Below are 14,170 nucleotides of genomic sequence, written 5' to 3' on the forward strand. Positions count from 1 at the left end.
GCATACCACTTTTTCTTTTGGATATTTCATCTCTATGGGGCAATAAAGAGGATAGAAGTTTGGCATGCATGAGAACATGTTGTACCATGCACCCCTTGCTGATGCTGCACACGTCACACCATGATGGCGGCGCTGAAACAGGCCGGTACCCAATAGGACTCCGAGGTCATGCTTCTCTCTCCGTCCAATGGGATTAAAGGGAGCTCATCTCTTCAAGGCACCAATCGGCTGCATCCGGAGCTTTTGTGGGGATGTTTGAGGACCGTTGCATTTGAACCATGAAGAGAATGAGCAAGGGGGCTGGTGGAGGGGGATTAGGTTTGGAAGGAGGCGGGGCTATCGTGCTATTGCATAACCACTCAAAAACCCGTCATGGAATGCCTCACGCGATTATTTCATGGTCCAGCTTCTAGCTGTCCTCGATTGTGACTTAATCACATACACAAAAACAAAATGTTAGCATGCCTCTGGTAAGCAAAAAAAATAATAATAATCATAATATGATGGAATAAAGATGTAATAAAAATTAGCCATATTTGATCCGCAGCGCATTTAAACAAACTATAATTGTCTTTTTGTTTTTTAGACCTTTACAATTTACTGAAATGGCAAAAATTAATTCTATTCCGTTCAAATATTTGTGTTTGAGGATTAGATGAAGGCTCATACAAAAAAAAGCAAATAGTACTTTCTACATAAGGCTTAATGTAAAAATGGTGCTGGAATGGTTGGCCCTCGCTGACCTTGAAAAATTAGATCATGATGACACAACATGCTGCCGCAGGAGAATCTGCATGCTGCATTTGACGTGAGCTCATTGGGCATTCCACACGGGATTTGCTTGCACACTACGGCAGGGGTGCCCAAATCCGGCCCTCAAAATCTGTGACGTGCATCTAAAAGCTTGCCTTTGTGGGGACGGCACGAGGCTTTAAAGTCAATGAATGGACGCATGAATGCATGCGCCACTGCGCCTTTGTTCTTATGAACTCTTTGTTTTGTCAGAAGCAGATGCCAACAGCCTCACACTGTCACAAAGGATTTTAAGCGCGTACACTTCATTATATTTCAAATCTGAGGTAATATGAGCTTTCACAGCCAAACTATTTGCCTTTCAAGCCTGATGCGGGAATTCATATTTTTGATTCAAGCGTTCCACAAAAACACAACAAAATGAGAACGCACGTCTGCTCGTATGGGTTGTTATGTGTTATCACAATTTTACAGCTGAAAACACAAATGTGTCAATCATTTTCGAGCTTGGATATTTCCTTCCACGGCATAGTGGTGACACCACAACCTCACGCAAATGGGCTCCATTTCCCGTGACACACACACCCTCCCCAAGGTTGGCAGCATCCAAACTGGCTACTTTATAAGCGACCAAATGGATTCTAATGACGCTTGTGTGTGTGTTGCTATGACCCAGGCCAGGTATGCTACCATTAGATGATGTAGATGCCGCTGTTGCGCAGGCATCTTTCCACATGTCACACATTAGGCTTCACACGCTTCGATAAATGGGGCCTCAGGGTGGTTGATAGTTTTAGGAAATATCACAATATGGATATTTCTAACAATATACTTATGTGGCACAAGGAGGCTTGTGTGTTGTTCCATACATTGCCACCTAGTGGTCAGTTGACAGTTTTTCAACGTAACGAGGAAACAAAAGAAATATTTGCAATATTCTGCGTGCCCCCTCTCGTCTCAACATGATTATGCTGGTTTGGTATTGTGTTTAAGGAATATAAATTAAGCACAAAAAGTCATTCATTTATTATCCATTTCAGGGGGCTGCCATTTTGACCTGCTGTCGATTGAAATTGATGTCAGCGCCCACGTCACGTGACCATACACAGCAAACAGGTGAGGGAGTTTTCCATTTTGTGGAGGGTTTATTCCAGCAGCAGTAACCTTGCAGAAGTGATTGAAAGTGATTTCAAAATTCTGTTTAACAAAGACCAGCCCTCGTCATTACCTTTGTATCTTTGCGTATTGTCGAATTTTCCAAACATTTTGTGGAAGCATCATTGTCCTCATTTAATCAAAATTGTGGTTGGTAATTTCTTTTCAAATGCATTTTCAAACAGCCACTAAACTCGGAGTACCATGGCATGCTATCCAATTTTTTTTTTTTAAACCATTAGTGTGGTATTTTGAGTAAAAACAAACACAAATCTCTAAATACAGTGCTTTTTATTAAACCGCAATATTTAAGGTAACAATAAACTGTACTGCAATCACAATGTACTAATTCCAGCAGAAGTACCTCAGCACATTATCCTGACCAGTAAATATAGGTTTAGCTTTACATAACAGCTTGCACTTCTTCAGAAATCACATTTCATTTCATTGCAATTGTATGGAAGCAAGTAAAATTAAAAAGCGTCAAAACGTTCCAGAGGAAGTGTTTATAATTTCCAATTTCAAATCACAGGAGCGGAATAAAATCAGACGTGTTGCACAGCAAAGGAATATTCTTTGTCCATCTCTCGGGGCGCAAAGATCGACAACCCCAGCTTTTTTTTTTTTATTACATCATTTTGTATGTTGAAATATACATGAGAGCCTCATTCATTGAAACAGTCGGACTGTGGGCATAAATATAGAAAACTGCTGTGCACACTGAATGAATGCAAGTTGGGAAACCAGTTGTCATCTGTTTGGTTGCCATCTCGCGGTGGGAGTAGTCGTGTGAGTGGGAGGTTATTACTCGACGCCAAGCTTCTTCTTCAGGGACTCGGGCATCTCAGGGGGAGGGGGGCGGGGCAGACGGAAGTAGACCTTGACCGAGTCGTAGATGAACCACTGCAGCGCCGTCAGAGTACCGATCATGATGATACGGGCAACCAAGCCCTTCCACACACCTGCACAAAGCCATAATCAAATATCGTAAGGCTGCAATAAAAATTCTATTGCAACTCCCTACCTGAACACAAATGACTATATTTCCTTCGAACAACCAATACGCTGAATAATTAATTGTCCGTCCGCCTGGCTAGCAACACTGGGTGATCCCATGTCTGTAGAAGACCGGGTTGCCAGTGGTGCAAGTGAGCCGGGGGATAGGTAGACTGCTCTCACACGCCAATGACTCAAGCACCTCCAACTGTACAGCCAGAAAGCTGCAGAGGGGAGCACCCTCTAGAGGTGGATCTAAGGAGCGTGTCGCTCAAAATGCATTTTATACAACACGTATAGCGCATTTCACAACAGCAGGAGTTGTTCATTCTTGATACCCACCTTTGGGTCCGAGTCGCTTGAGGACCTGGACGGCAGTGCTTCCCTTTTCTTTGTTCAGCACAGACACCACAGAATCAGCAGGGTGGGACACAATGGCGCAAAACACACCAGCTGGACACAAAGAGAAAAATCGTTTGAGTTACTACAAATGGTTTTAAGACATTTCCGGTCTGTTGTCAGTTTCACCTATTGGCCCATTTTTCTTTTTGGAACCTATTGGCAACTGACTTTATATATAAAATAATTCATATTTCTGATCATTTGCCATATTTTTGGGGATTTTTATTTATTTAAATTATTGTGGTAAAATAAGCATTCCTAGCCTACAATTAGATTTAAAAATATACATTTCCCAGTGTCTTTGAAAGCATCGCTGCCTCTGCGTGTGCAGTAGCCAAGTGAGTCAATGATAATGATTTTTTTTTGGGGTGTTTTATTACTTTAACAAATTTCAGATTGAGTAAATCGTGCACCATTGTGAGGTGTTAGAACTTTTTTTTTTCCAACCTCTACGACCCAAACTTTCTGCGCCTTATCTGGCAGCGACCCCAAATGGCAGAGGCCGACGCGAACCATAACAGAAAAGAAGCAATCATTGTTCCTATCTTAATCCTAATCTTCCGACGACTTACCGATGTAACCAGCCACAAATGTGACCACAAGCTGCTCAGACTTGCTGCACTCGTTGCGGGGCTTGGGAACGACATACTTGTAGAGCATTTCCACGGTGCGCTCAAAGCAGGCAAATTTCATCATGGTGTAAGGGATCTGCCTCATCCACAGAGGTACCACACCCTTGTAGAAACTAGAAGGTTCGAAGATTAGAGCGAGGCGTGAGTCTTCACGGCACTTATTTCAATAATCAAGCAATTACAAATGTCCGTTCCCCTGGCTCGCAACACTGGGTGATGTCCCGTTTTGTAGCAGGGATGCCAGTGGTGCAGCTGAGCTGGGAAACAGGTAGCCTTCTCTCACACGTCAATGACTCAAGCACCTCCAACTGTACAGCCAGAAAGCTGCCGAGGGCGCTCTGCTCAGAGCAGAGCGCCCTCCAGAGGTGGATCTAAGGAACGTGTCATCAGTCAACGCAATCTATGCTTATGCTGTGACAATTCCACCTTAACCAAATGGTAAAAAGGCGGCACACTTACGCCCAGATACCCTCCTCGGCATACATCTTGGGCACACACTCTCGAAGGGTGTTGGCGTAGCCGGGCTGGGTCTGGATGCGCACTTTGACAGCCTCCATAGGAGCCAGAGCGATGTCGGCGAAGAACTCTGCGCTGGCTGAGGCAGCAAGGTACAGAGATGTTCTCCACATGTAGGTGTTCTCCTGTTTCGCAGAATAACGGGAAACAGAAATGTGAGCACATACTGGCAGGAGTGTTGGTGATTTTGGCGCAACAGGCTCGATGACGCCGTGCACTAACCTCCCCAAGCAGGTCACTGTAAAAGATCTTGAACACTTCATAGAAGCCAAACTTGCAGAGTCCCTGCATGGAGTAGCCGATGAAGGTCGGTGCCCAGCCCTTCGCCAAGCCTCGCATGCCATCCTCCCGCACGGTTACAGAAAAACCATTGCCGATGCTCTTGTACTTGTCTGGGTTCACCTAAGAAAACAGAAATGTCACAGTGAGGACCATGCCATTGCTTTTTTGGATTAACCCCCCCATCCTCCTCCCCTTTGCAATTTGGCAAGACTTTCAATTGTTTCTAAATGAGCACGGCCAACATTATGCAACATACTAAAGTTGACAGCTGAGAGAATATATGCCATATGGCTTACTATGTTTCAATTTGGTCTCGTTTCATGAACTTCAAATGAATCGAAATTTGGCAGCAGTGAGACAATTGTGCCTCGAGCGCCGCGGACATGACGTGTCTTAATTGACATGGAGCCACGGGTTTGCAGGATCTTCAAGTTCCAAAGGTAGATTTCCATACAAACCTGCAGACGACACTTGACAAGGTCGAGGGGTACTACCGCCGTGTGTGTGAGGCCGCAGCTCAGGATACCCCCAAAACCACACAGGGCATAGTACTTTGAGGAGCCAAACTCGCAGCTAAATTCCTCTGTGGTAGAAGGGGGACAACAAACGTGCAACATGCAAGGGTCACATGCAAAACACAAAAGGAAACAAAAATAAATGAATCAACACCAATTCAGAGCCACATAAAGGAAGAGTTCTCACGAAAACATTAATTTCTTTAAATTTAACATTCTGCAGCAATTGTTCTATATTTTGTTTTCAAATAAAATGGAGAGAAATGCTGTTCTCATTTCGACAAATATTTCGCAAAAGGTCATTTTAGAGCCGTAATTTTAATACTGTGACATTTTTGCCGTCAGAATTTAATATGGAAGTCAAGGTACCATTTGACTTATTGCCAATCAAAACCTTGCGATGAGTCAAGTAGGTACCAGGCAATGGAAAAGATTACAATTTCAAATGATTTTCAAAAAAGGGACTTCCGTTTATGTGGCTGTACAATTCGTTGGAACACCCGAAATATAATTGACAAGTGATTTCAGTATTAACTTGAATGGACCACAGTGATGATTCGGAAGTTGAAAACATTTCAAGTTTCAGACCTAATTACCAATTAATATCAAACAAACCGCAGAATAGTCGCTTGCAAACCATCAGTGTGGTCCAAGAAGAAGTTTGCACTTTCAGTTTGTGATTGTCAATCAAATCCACATTTCAACAATTAATTGAATTAGAATGACATGATATGTAATAATTGTACTCAGCAGATTTCAAATCAATCTTACCTTCCAGGTCAGAGACATTGCTAACGAAATGACGACTCAGCATAAATGTAATCCAAATGTCACATTCAACTTGAGCCAGAAAGAAAATATAGTTTATGGACTATCCAGTCAGTGTTGATGAATAATCCCCTCACAGTCTAGTCTCCTTGACCTACACGCTTCCTCAATTGGCCTAAGAGGAGAAAGGGTCAAATGACATCACGTGCGTGCAGTGGGCGTAGTGAATCAATGAGGTACAAGGCATGCAGCCATGTAGTGATCACTCAAATATGCATGCCGGGGGGGCACTTCACAACCGGATTGTATGCATTTCTACATGCAAATTAAAAAAAAAAAAAAAAAAAAACTAGGGGGGTTACGGATGGGGTGCAAAAACTGACACCGAGCCAAAACGACAGACCTGCATTCTGCATTTGACCAGATCAAGGGGAACGACTGCTGTGTGTGTGGTGCCACAGCTCAGAATCCCACCAAAGCCACACAGGACGAAATACTTCTGAGAGCCAAACTCACAACTATCTCCCTCTGAGGAAACAGGTTAGAATTAAAATGGACCATCAGTTACAAACCTCTTCGCTTGGCATTTAAAATAGACCGGCCAACGCAAAGGGCAACAGTGTTGTCAGAAAACAAAAGTAACGGCAAGATAATTTCACCTCAGTTTTGCCAACCTTTTAAGGAAAAAAAAAAGGTTATAAGCGCTTATTACCACAGTATAACAGTTGCTATAATCCTCACCAAAAAAAAAAAAAAAAAAGATGCTGCTTTTGCAACCACGCTTACATTGAAATGCCAGGACAATTTGTTCTCCTTTAACTACAGTGGCCACAATTCTTAAAGCGGTTACTACTACACGTGCAATTAAATTAATTTAAGATCTGTTGACACAAATCCCATCCCACACCCATTTTGTTTTGGACGCAGCAAAAAAAAAAAAAAAGGTAGACATCAGTGTGCCCTTCCTTGTCCTCCATTAGCGGCTTAGCTTTAGCAAAGGCCTGACTACTTTTGATGTCACTTAAGATCACGTGTTACAAATGTTGAGATGCATTGCACTTCGAATACTACTTAAAAATGGGAAAAGGGTGCCACGATTCGGCGATAAAACCGGTTGGCTAAGCGATCGCTGCTAAGACGAGTCCCGAAAGGAGGCGGCCTGCGGATGAAAGAAGATAGTTACCGTCAGCCACGGCGGCTGCTGCCAGTCGGCGTGTCCTCTGTCCACTCGGTTGTGGTTCCTCCACTTTCTGGAGCGTGAACAGGGGGGCGCTGAATGGGTTGGCCCGGGCCAGCTGCGTTAAAGTTGATGGATACATCCTGGTGGTCCTGCCTGTCCGCGGAGCTGCGCGGCAATGAGCAACAAGTTAGCTGTGATCTGGTTGAAGATATCCGGAAAAAAAAACGACCTACCTCAAATCAGATGCACGCACGAACAAACCAAAACACGAAATAGGAAAATGGCGTATTTTTATCAATGAAGTCAATCGGGAGAAAGTAAACAAATGAGCCAGGCGACAACTCGTATCAAATTAAACCTACCTGCGCTGTCACATAACATGCATGCTTGTCTTAGCTTGCATGCTACACTGCAATGCTAACTTGACCGCTACAAGGTGGAATGCTTACCCGGTATCGCACAAGGAAACAAAAACAATGACAAAATCTTTTATGGCGTTACCATGTCATAGGATGCCAATCAAACTTCGCTACAACCTTGACGAATATTGAACGGAGTTGCTTTATTACCTATTACTTGCACTTACTTTACGTGCGTCTTAAGATGGCGACTCCGCTTCGCTGCAAACCCGCGGCTCCGAAAGACTGAATGACCTCCCGGTGGAGCTTTGTCCTTTCGTGACGTCAGCGAACGACCTGTGGGAGGGTTTGGGTGGCTTATTCTACAATGCAAGTTGAATACGATTGCTCTTGACTCCACCCAGTGGTGGAAGAAATTATTACACCAATTCGTATTCTTACTACAGTAATCACTCCTTTATCGCGGGGGATACGTCCCAAAAATAACCCGCGATAGGTGAAATCCGCGAGGTAGTCAGCTTTATTTTTTTACTTTTATTTCACAATGCAATACTGTACTGCAGAATAAATTAAAAAATAAAACCTCTTTTCAGGCCCAAAATGTGTTTAAGCAATAGAAATATTAACGTTTTCTTACAAATAACTAACTTTTTTTTCCACTTCTAGACAACAGTAATGCCCCTGAGCCAATCAGGATTTACTAAAAAAAAAAAAAGCACTTAAAAAATCTGCGAAGTAGCGATAGGTGAAGCGAGATAGAGCGAGGGATTACTGTATTATACTAGTTATTCCGAGATGGCTTCAATTAAAAAAATGTCTGTTCATTACCCCATTTGAGGAAAAAAAAGGCATCGAGATTGTGATTTTCTCAGAATCTTGTATAAGTGATCGCTTGAAAATGTAAACACTGGCAGAGATTTACTGTATCCACTGTAATGCCATGTATGAAATTTAAAAAGTGATCGAAACATAATTCAAGAAATTAGTTTTATTTTACAGAAAAATAAAACACAATTTCAACAGAATAACATTTATGATTTATTGAGTGAATTCAACACTGTATTTCAATAACTAACATGAATGCAGAATTAGGTAGAATACGATAAGATATTTATTAGAACGAGAACAGTGAAGAAAAAAATATTTAAGGCTGACATGATATTTGGATAATAAGCCTAATAAACCTGGCTCAAGTACAAAATAAAATCCCATCTATCTTCAATGCTACGGCTAATAAGACTTGCTCTCAAATGCAAGTGAGAGAAGAAGTCTCTCAATGACAGCAAGTTCAAGCACACCATGCAAATAAAAAAATTCAGTATTAGTGAGTCCACATCAGCTACGGTATTTTTTATAACTGGCTGGCTTTGTCATAATTTCAAAGTATTCAGTGATACAAAAAAAAAAAAGGAAACAACGTGGACAATGATCATTTCAGACCACCTATTGGAAAAAAATGACTGTAATGGTGATTCACAGATGAATGTAAATGTTAAGAACAAACAGTCCTCCCGAACGAACTCTATGCTTTGCTACCACTGGCCACCTCGGCGGCACCTGTTGAAAACGGGTTGATGGTGTTGGTTTCCATGGCTTGGTAAATAAAGAACAGGAAGGCTGCCCCGACTGCCAGGAGAAGCATCTTCTTCCACAGAGCCATGCCTGGGCGCACTACTTTGGTTGGACCAGCAGGGGGCGGTGCAGACAGCAGCATGGATGCGCTTGAGCTGGTCAAGGCTTTCGAGGAGATGGAGGAGGAGTTTGGCAAGCTGTTGATTCTGTTGATAAGACGGCTCTCTGTGTAGGAGGAAGAGGTGGAGTTGGTGATGGTTTTAGTAATTTTGGGGGAGAAGAGAAGGGCGTTTTCATCATTCCACAGATCGCAGGAGATCACTGGCCGGCCGGCGGCTCCCCGGATTGGCCGTCTGCAAGTGGCCCTAAAAGAAAAAAGAAAAAAAACAGGAAACGACTCCTGATTCATGTCATAGAAAGTCACTGCTTGACTGATATGAATTTTTAATATCTACTATGAAGCCCTATGGAAAAATCGCAGATTTTATTCAGTTATAACCAACCATGTCGTCTCGTTTTCTGCCCGCTAGGTCGGCCACATATCTCAGTACTTTGTACTCAAGTACTTACATGATTCCTGTTGGACTATTGCCATTATTGGTAAACAGCTCTTTAAGAACATCTTTCTCGTCCACTTTGGGGGTTTGCTCACGGGCTGCTATCTTCTCCACCTGAAGAGAGACAGTCATATTTATCTAGGTTTGAATAATGATAGACTTAAACTCACAAATCACCAGCAAGTACATGAATGAATTAACACACCCAAGTATTTGTACTTGGATACCTCACCGGGTGACTACCAAAAAAAAAAAAAAAAAGCCAGTCAGTGACTGCACACCTGCGTCACGACTACGTCCTTGCACTGCGAGGACGTGCCACTGTGCATCGTCACAGGGCTGCCTCTGACCAGGAAGCTTGTGATTTTCTGCAGTCTCCGTTTACACTGGAGGTCATCTGGAGAGCCACGCTCCTCCTGCTGAAAAACCGCGCGCGTGTGATTGTCCACCCAGCTGTCAGGCAACTGTCCCGACAGCAACAGGCACAATTTCATATCGGCACCGTAGCCCAAGCATATGGCATGCAAGTGGCTTCACCGCCCCCCCTCACCGAACAGACCATTTTAGTGTGAGGTGTCACGTGTGGAGGAAATATTTTTAAACACCAAAAAAAAAAATTTAATTACATCACAAGAAAGGAACCCGAACGCCCCGTTGCTGAAAAGACTAAAAGTGCGACGAACAATAAAATAGAGGCACTGGTGCGTAATGAAACGTGGGCGAGCCGGAAAAACACGCCGATATCGAGAGCAGGGCGAAAAGTCAGGCATGAAAAGAATCTGCTATGCCGTGGAAACGGCTAATCCACATCATGTGCTTTGAATCTGACATAGAGCACGGCTCGAAATGAGATTTGAGAAAGAACTCGCAGGCTCACGCTACACTTGGAGTGACTGCACTGTACTCCAGTGCAAAAAAAAAAAAAAAAAAAGGGGGAGGAGCCACTTACAGTCTTGTGCTCGCTGCTGCGAGTGCGGCTGGTAACTGGCGTCTTCCCTCTGCTCCGAACTGGCCTCTCCACCACGGGAACTGGTTCAGGCTCAGGTTCAGTCTCAGGCTCAGGCTCCACTTCCGCCGTGACTTCTAAAAACAGACTTTGGTTTCATATTCATCCTTGAATCCATACGTTAGAGGTCATAGCGGTGGTGGTGTGCCGGGCCGTACCATCCTCCTTGTCGCTATAGAGGTCGGATTCAGAGTTGCCGTTGTGGTTAACTTGGATCTCTGTGACCACTATTTTTGTTATTGTCGCCTGCGCGGGGCCTTCATCAAGTAGCTTCTGCAGTTTCTTCTCATACAGTTTCCGTGTTGATGCTGGAAAGATAAAATGGGTTGACAAAAAAAAAAAAAAAAAAAAAGGAATGATCATGAAATTTACGTTTTATTTGTGCAATGTTGGGAAAGCGCAGTTTTTTTTTATTTTTTTTTTTAAATATGGACTCACCCACAATCGGGCCAACATCTACTCCGTGTTTGAGCAGCTCGTCCCTTAGGTAGTCATCAGTCAGGGTGGTCACGTCCAATTCGTCAGGCTGAATCTTGTCTGTCTTCCTGGGTGCTTTCTGTGAAAAACACATTTATTTATTTATTTTTTTCACAGACAATTTCTTTTGTCCTGCATCGAACATTTGCACTGCTTACTTGAGCATTGACATGTAGTATAGTCGACTCATCGACTAGTCAGTTCAATTCGTCGATAAATATCTTTCTTAAAAAAAAAACAAAAAAAAACACGAAAGCCATGTTTGCCAAGCCTTCTGGCAATAGCCGAAACTGGTTAAGTAGATCTGATTAAGTGGAGCCCGCGTAATTTTATTATTTACTCAGAGAGAAGCCTCAGGTTCAAAGCTTCTGAGCCACAGATCGGGGAAAAAAAAAAAGGTGTTTTGCCCACTTTCTTTCTTCACCAACGCATCTGTAAAGTGTACCGTAAGACTTCTGCACATCCACTCGTAACACGCCCAAAGTGGTTCCAGTTCGTAAAGCAGCTGAAGAATGTCAAGTTTGCACTTCATTTCCTTCAGAATGTCGCCGCACGTTTCCCCATCTCGCTTCACTCTTCCACCCCTCCCATTTTGTAGTCGCTTTTCAGTGTAGACAACGTTGGGAAAACGTTGCTCTTATGTTAAAAAAAAAAAAAAAAAGCCTGCGGCAAGTTAGTAGAAAATCTCACGTCATGAGAGTCAGAGGCATACTTCAGGAAGTTGTTTTACAAGACTTTGGCATTTACTGCGGCGGGCAAGGCTTGCACTCAGAGAGAGCGGGAAAAGAGGAAGGCAGAACTAGCCCGGTGTTCGCTCCCCGCTGCAGGCCACGCCCTAGCTTTCGGAGACATAACTAAACCCTGAGGTCATAACTGGACGTCCGCCCGCAAACTCGATGGAGTAAAGCCATGTATGCAAACGCCATCACATTTTCCTTTACAAGCACGCATTGCAGCCCGGATGAGGTCACATGACGCAAACGCTGCAAATAAGAGATCCAGTGAACTCTTCACTCTAATTTCTTTGCTTCGTTGAGAATTGGAATAGGATCGCAAACTTATCTGCTAAAATCGCTCTCTGTCTTGAGGTTACTATGTGAAAAATGTAAGGAATTCATTTCGTGCAGAACACCCCCCCCCCATCACCACCGCTTCCACTACCTCCTCAGATACCAGCAGCCTATAATCACGCAAACATGCGTGTATCCGGTAACTCATGATGGATAACAGCAGCGAGAAGCAAAAGGCTCAATTATGGAGAAGGACGGTACTTTTATGGCATACTCGACATGTAGGCGTTACCTTTAACCCAAAGCATTTCCTCAATAAAACAAAGTAGATGAAAGAAGGGCAAAGATGCTAAAGATGTCACAGATGTGAACTCTTGCGACAGGCAAGAAGACTAATTTTTCAACGTGTGAAGTGTAATAGACATGTAATAAACATTGCATTACTAGAACACTTAAATTGTATGTATTTATTTATATTAAATATTCCAATATAAAAACATTGAACAAGTCACGCCCACAAACAGCATCTGTATGATGTCATTCAACCCCCATGCCAAGCGGCACACCAAACAAGCCACAGGTTTTATTAGTTCATTGGATCAGTAATTTGATCTTGTGTAAGTGACCTTAACATTTTTCATGAAATGTAAATTAAATGTATGTTCTATAAGTTCTACTAAGCATCTTTTGAACACGAAAAGAGTTACCTAGCAAAGTAGAAATAATTGCCAAGTTGGAGATCCTGATTCAAAAGTGCAGATTCCAACATTCTTGCGCAACTTCCATTCATAATTAGTAGAAGCATAACATTCACCATGCAGGCTCAATACAAACGGAACGTTAGTGATATTTTCGTCGCCTTACATTGCGAAAGCGAGCGTGGGGGGGGGGGTGGGCATATCCCCTCCAGGCCCCCTCAACCAGATGCGCCCATGCCAACTGATAAAGTGGAGAAGTGTCTCGTTTAAAAGTGTAGGGGGAGTGCATCGAAAGCACCAGACGAGGGCCACGACAGCTGACATGAAATTGAACCCTGACAACAAATGGGGCTATTCAGTCGAACTAAAAGTCAAATGTTAGCACGAAAGTTGTAGCAAGGAATCACACCACACGTGCAGAATTTGCAGTTTTACTATTTTGGTTTTCCCGAGATGAGTTTTGATTCTGCCCGAATGGTGCACTCCACATTTATGCATGATAGTTTCTCGATCGATCGTTTTAAATCACCTTTCTCTCCACTAAATTGAGCAAAAAAAAAAAAAAGTACCGGTACTCACTTTGCCGGATGAGCGGCTTCTGCTGGAGACCACAGGCGGGGGCAGCTCCTCGTCACTGGAGAAGGCGTCCAAAGTGGCGGCGACGACATGCTTCTTGTTCTGCGCGGTCAAATTCTCCAGATAAAGCTGAACGTACACGTCTTTATTGTGGTTGCCGCTCGGGATCTCCACGTTGTGGGCCAGCAACTCGCTCTTAAGCTTGTCCTTGGTGAGCTGCGACGGGTCGTCCATGTATTCCGGCATGTCGGCGTGTGGAGTAGCGGGGAAGGGGAAGATAGCAACCGGGGGGGGGAGTTGGCCTAGCTTGCTTCGAGGGAAACTCAGAAGGGAAGAAGAAAAAAAAGCAGGATCGGTTGGTGCGATCAGAGCGGCTGACTGGCGCCTCTTAGTGGAATCATTCCGCAAAGCAAGATTCGCAGTTAAAACGGGTAAAAAAGTACCTGCAACTTGAAGTTGTGGCTTCTTCCTCTGGAATAATGAAGTCACGTTTTAGTAGACGAAATGTGGGAAGAAGCTTCTTCTTTGTCGTGTTTGTTGGCGGTTGGCAATAACTTTTGGTGCGTGGGCGCCACCTTCTGGCCTAGCGGACTTCCTGTCTGTGATTGGCTTCCGTCCCCCGTATACTCGCGGTTCGGCACCCGTGTTTCAATAGTTTTTAATTTTGAGTTTTGCATTTGACATTTATTTATTTAGGCTGTCTGTTAGAATTTACT

General features: G+C 43.5%; 2 protein-coding genes and 2 non-coding genes across 7 annotated transcripts; all 4 read right to left on the reverse strand.

The window, feature by feature from the left end:
* Positions 1–2,182: 2,182 nt before the first annotated feature.
* slc25a3a (solute carrier family 25 member 3a) lies at positions 2,183–7,934 on the reverse strand. 2 transcript variants are annotated; one of them, XM_088288428.1, is made up of 8 exons: positions 7,786–7,934; positions 7,203–7,364; positions 5,195–5,319; positions 4,677–4,856; positions 4,398–4,579; positions 3,879–4,051; positions 3,247–3,357; positions 2,183–2,870 (listed from the first exon to the last, which is right to left on the reverse strand). In XM_088288428.1, exons 2-8 carry the CDS (start codon positions 7,336–7,338, stop codon positions 2,713–2,715), a joined length of 1,065 nt encoding a protein of 354 aa, XP_088144554.1. In that variant the 5' UTR covers positions 7,339–7,364; positions 7,786–7,934; the 3' UTR covers positions 2,183–2,712. The 2 variants fall into 2 exon arrangements, with proteins under 2 accessions (XP_088144554.1, XP_088144555.1); XM_088288429.1 differs by lacking the exon at positions 5,195–5,319 and adding an exon at positions 6,423–6,547.
* Positions 2,985–3,173, reverse strand: LOC148341402 (small nucleolar RNA SNORA53). The gene has a single exon (XR_015842410.1). It is a non-coding gene; the product is annotated as a small nucleolar RNA SNORA53 (small nucleolar RNA).
* LOC148341403 (small nucleolar RNA SNORA53) lies at positions 4,122–4,323 on the reverse strand. Its single transcript, XR_015842409.1, has one exon. It is a non-coding gene; the product is annotated as a small nucleolar RNA SNORA53 (small nucleolar RNA).
* A 597-nt stretch (positions 7,935–8,531) lies between the features above and the next one.
* tmpoa (thymopoietin a) lies at positions 8,532–13,970 on the reverse strand. Of its 3 annotated transcripts, XM_088288843.1 has the most exons (8): positions 13,898–13,970; positions 13,458–13,776; positions 11,132–11,249; positions 10,852–11,001; positions 10,637–10,770; positions 9,969–10,106; positions 9,701–9,801; positions 8,532–9,495 (listed from the first exon to the last, which is right to left on the reverse strand). In XM_088288843.1, the coding sequence occupies exons 2-8, from the start codon at positions 13,698–13,700 to the stop codon at positions 9,081–9,083; spliced, it is 1,299 nt and encodes a 432-aa protein (XP_088144969.1). In that variant the 5' UTR covers positions 13,701–13,776; positions 13,898–13,970; the 3' UTR covers positions 8,532–9,080. The 3 variants fall into 3 exon arrangements, with proteins under 3 accessions (XP_088144969.1, XP_088144968.1, XP_088144971.1); XM_088288842.1 differs by having other exon boundaries at positions 13,458–13,967; XM_088288845.1 differs by lacking the exon at positions 9,969–10,106 and having other exon boundaries at positions 13,458–13,965.
* Positions 13,971–14,170: the final 200 nt, after the last annotated feature.

The sequence above is a fragment of the Idiotropiscis lumnitzeri genome, chromosome 2, assembly GCF_059441095.1.
Source record: "Idiotropiscis lumnitzeri isolate Australia: NSW breed Sydney's pygmy pipehorse chromosome 2, RoL_Ilum_1.0, whole genome shotgun sequence".
NCBI lineage: Eukaryota > Metazoa > Chordata > Actinopteri > Syngnathiformes > Syngnathidae > Idiotropiscis > Idiotropiscis lumnitzeri.

What these genes read in the sequence shown, in the direction of transcription:
- slc25a3a (XM_088288428.1), bottom strand. Translation starts at nt 7,338, where the DNA reads ATGTATCCATCAACTTTAACGCAGCTGGCCCGGGCCAACCCATTCAGC. An exon ending in ATTTGTGGCTGGTTACATCG is followed by an intron (nt 3,358 to 3,878) that starts GTAAGTCGTCGG and finishes CTTTGTGTCCAG; the next exon opens with CTGGTGTGTTTTGCGCCATT. An exon ending in CAAGCGACTCGGACCCAAAG is followed by an intron (nt 2,871 to 3,246) that starts GTGGGTATCAAG and finishes GGCTTTGTGCAG; the next exon opens with GTGTGTGGAAGGGCTTGGTT.
- tmpoa (XM_088288843.1), bottom strand. Translation starts at nt 13,700, where the DNA reads ATGCCGGAATACATGGACGACCCGTCGCAGCTCACCAAGGACAAGCTT. An exon ending in AGATGTTGGCCCGATTGTGG is followed by an intron (nt 11,002 to 11,131) that starts GTGAGTCCATAT and finishes TTATCTTTCCAG; the next exon opens with CATCAACACGGAAACTGTAT. An exon ending in GCAGCAGCGAGCACAAGACT is followed by an intron (nt 10,107 to 10,636) that starts GTAAGTGGCTCC and finishes GCGGTTTTTCAG; the next exon opens with CAGGAGGAGCGTGGCTCTCC.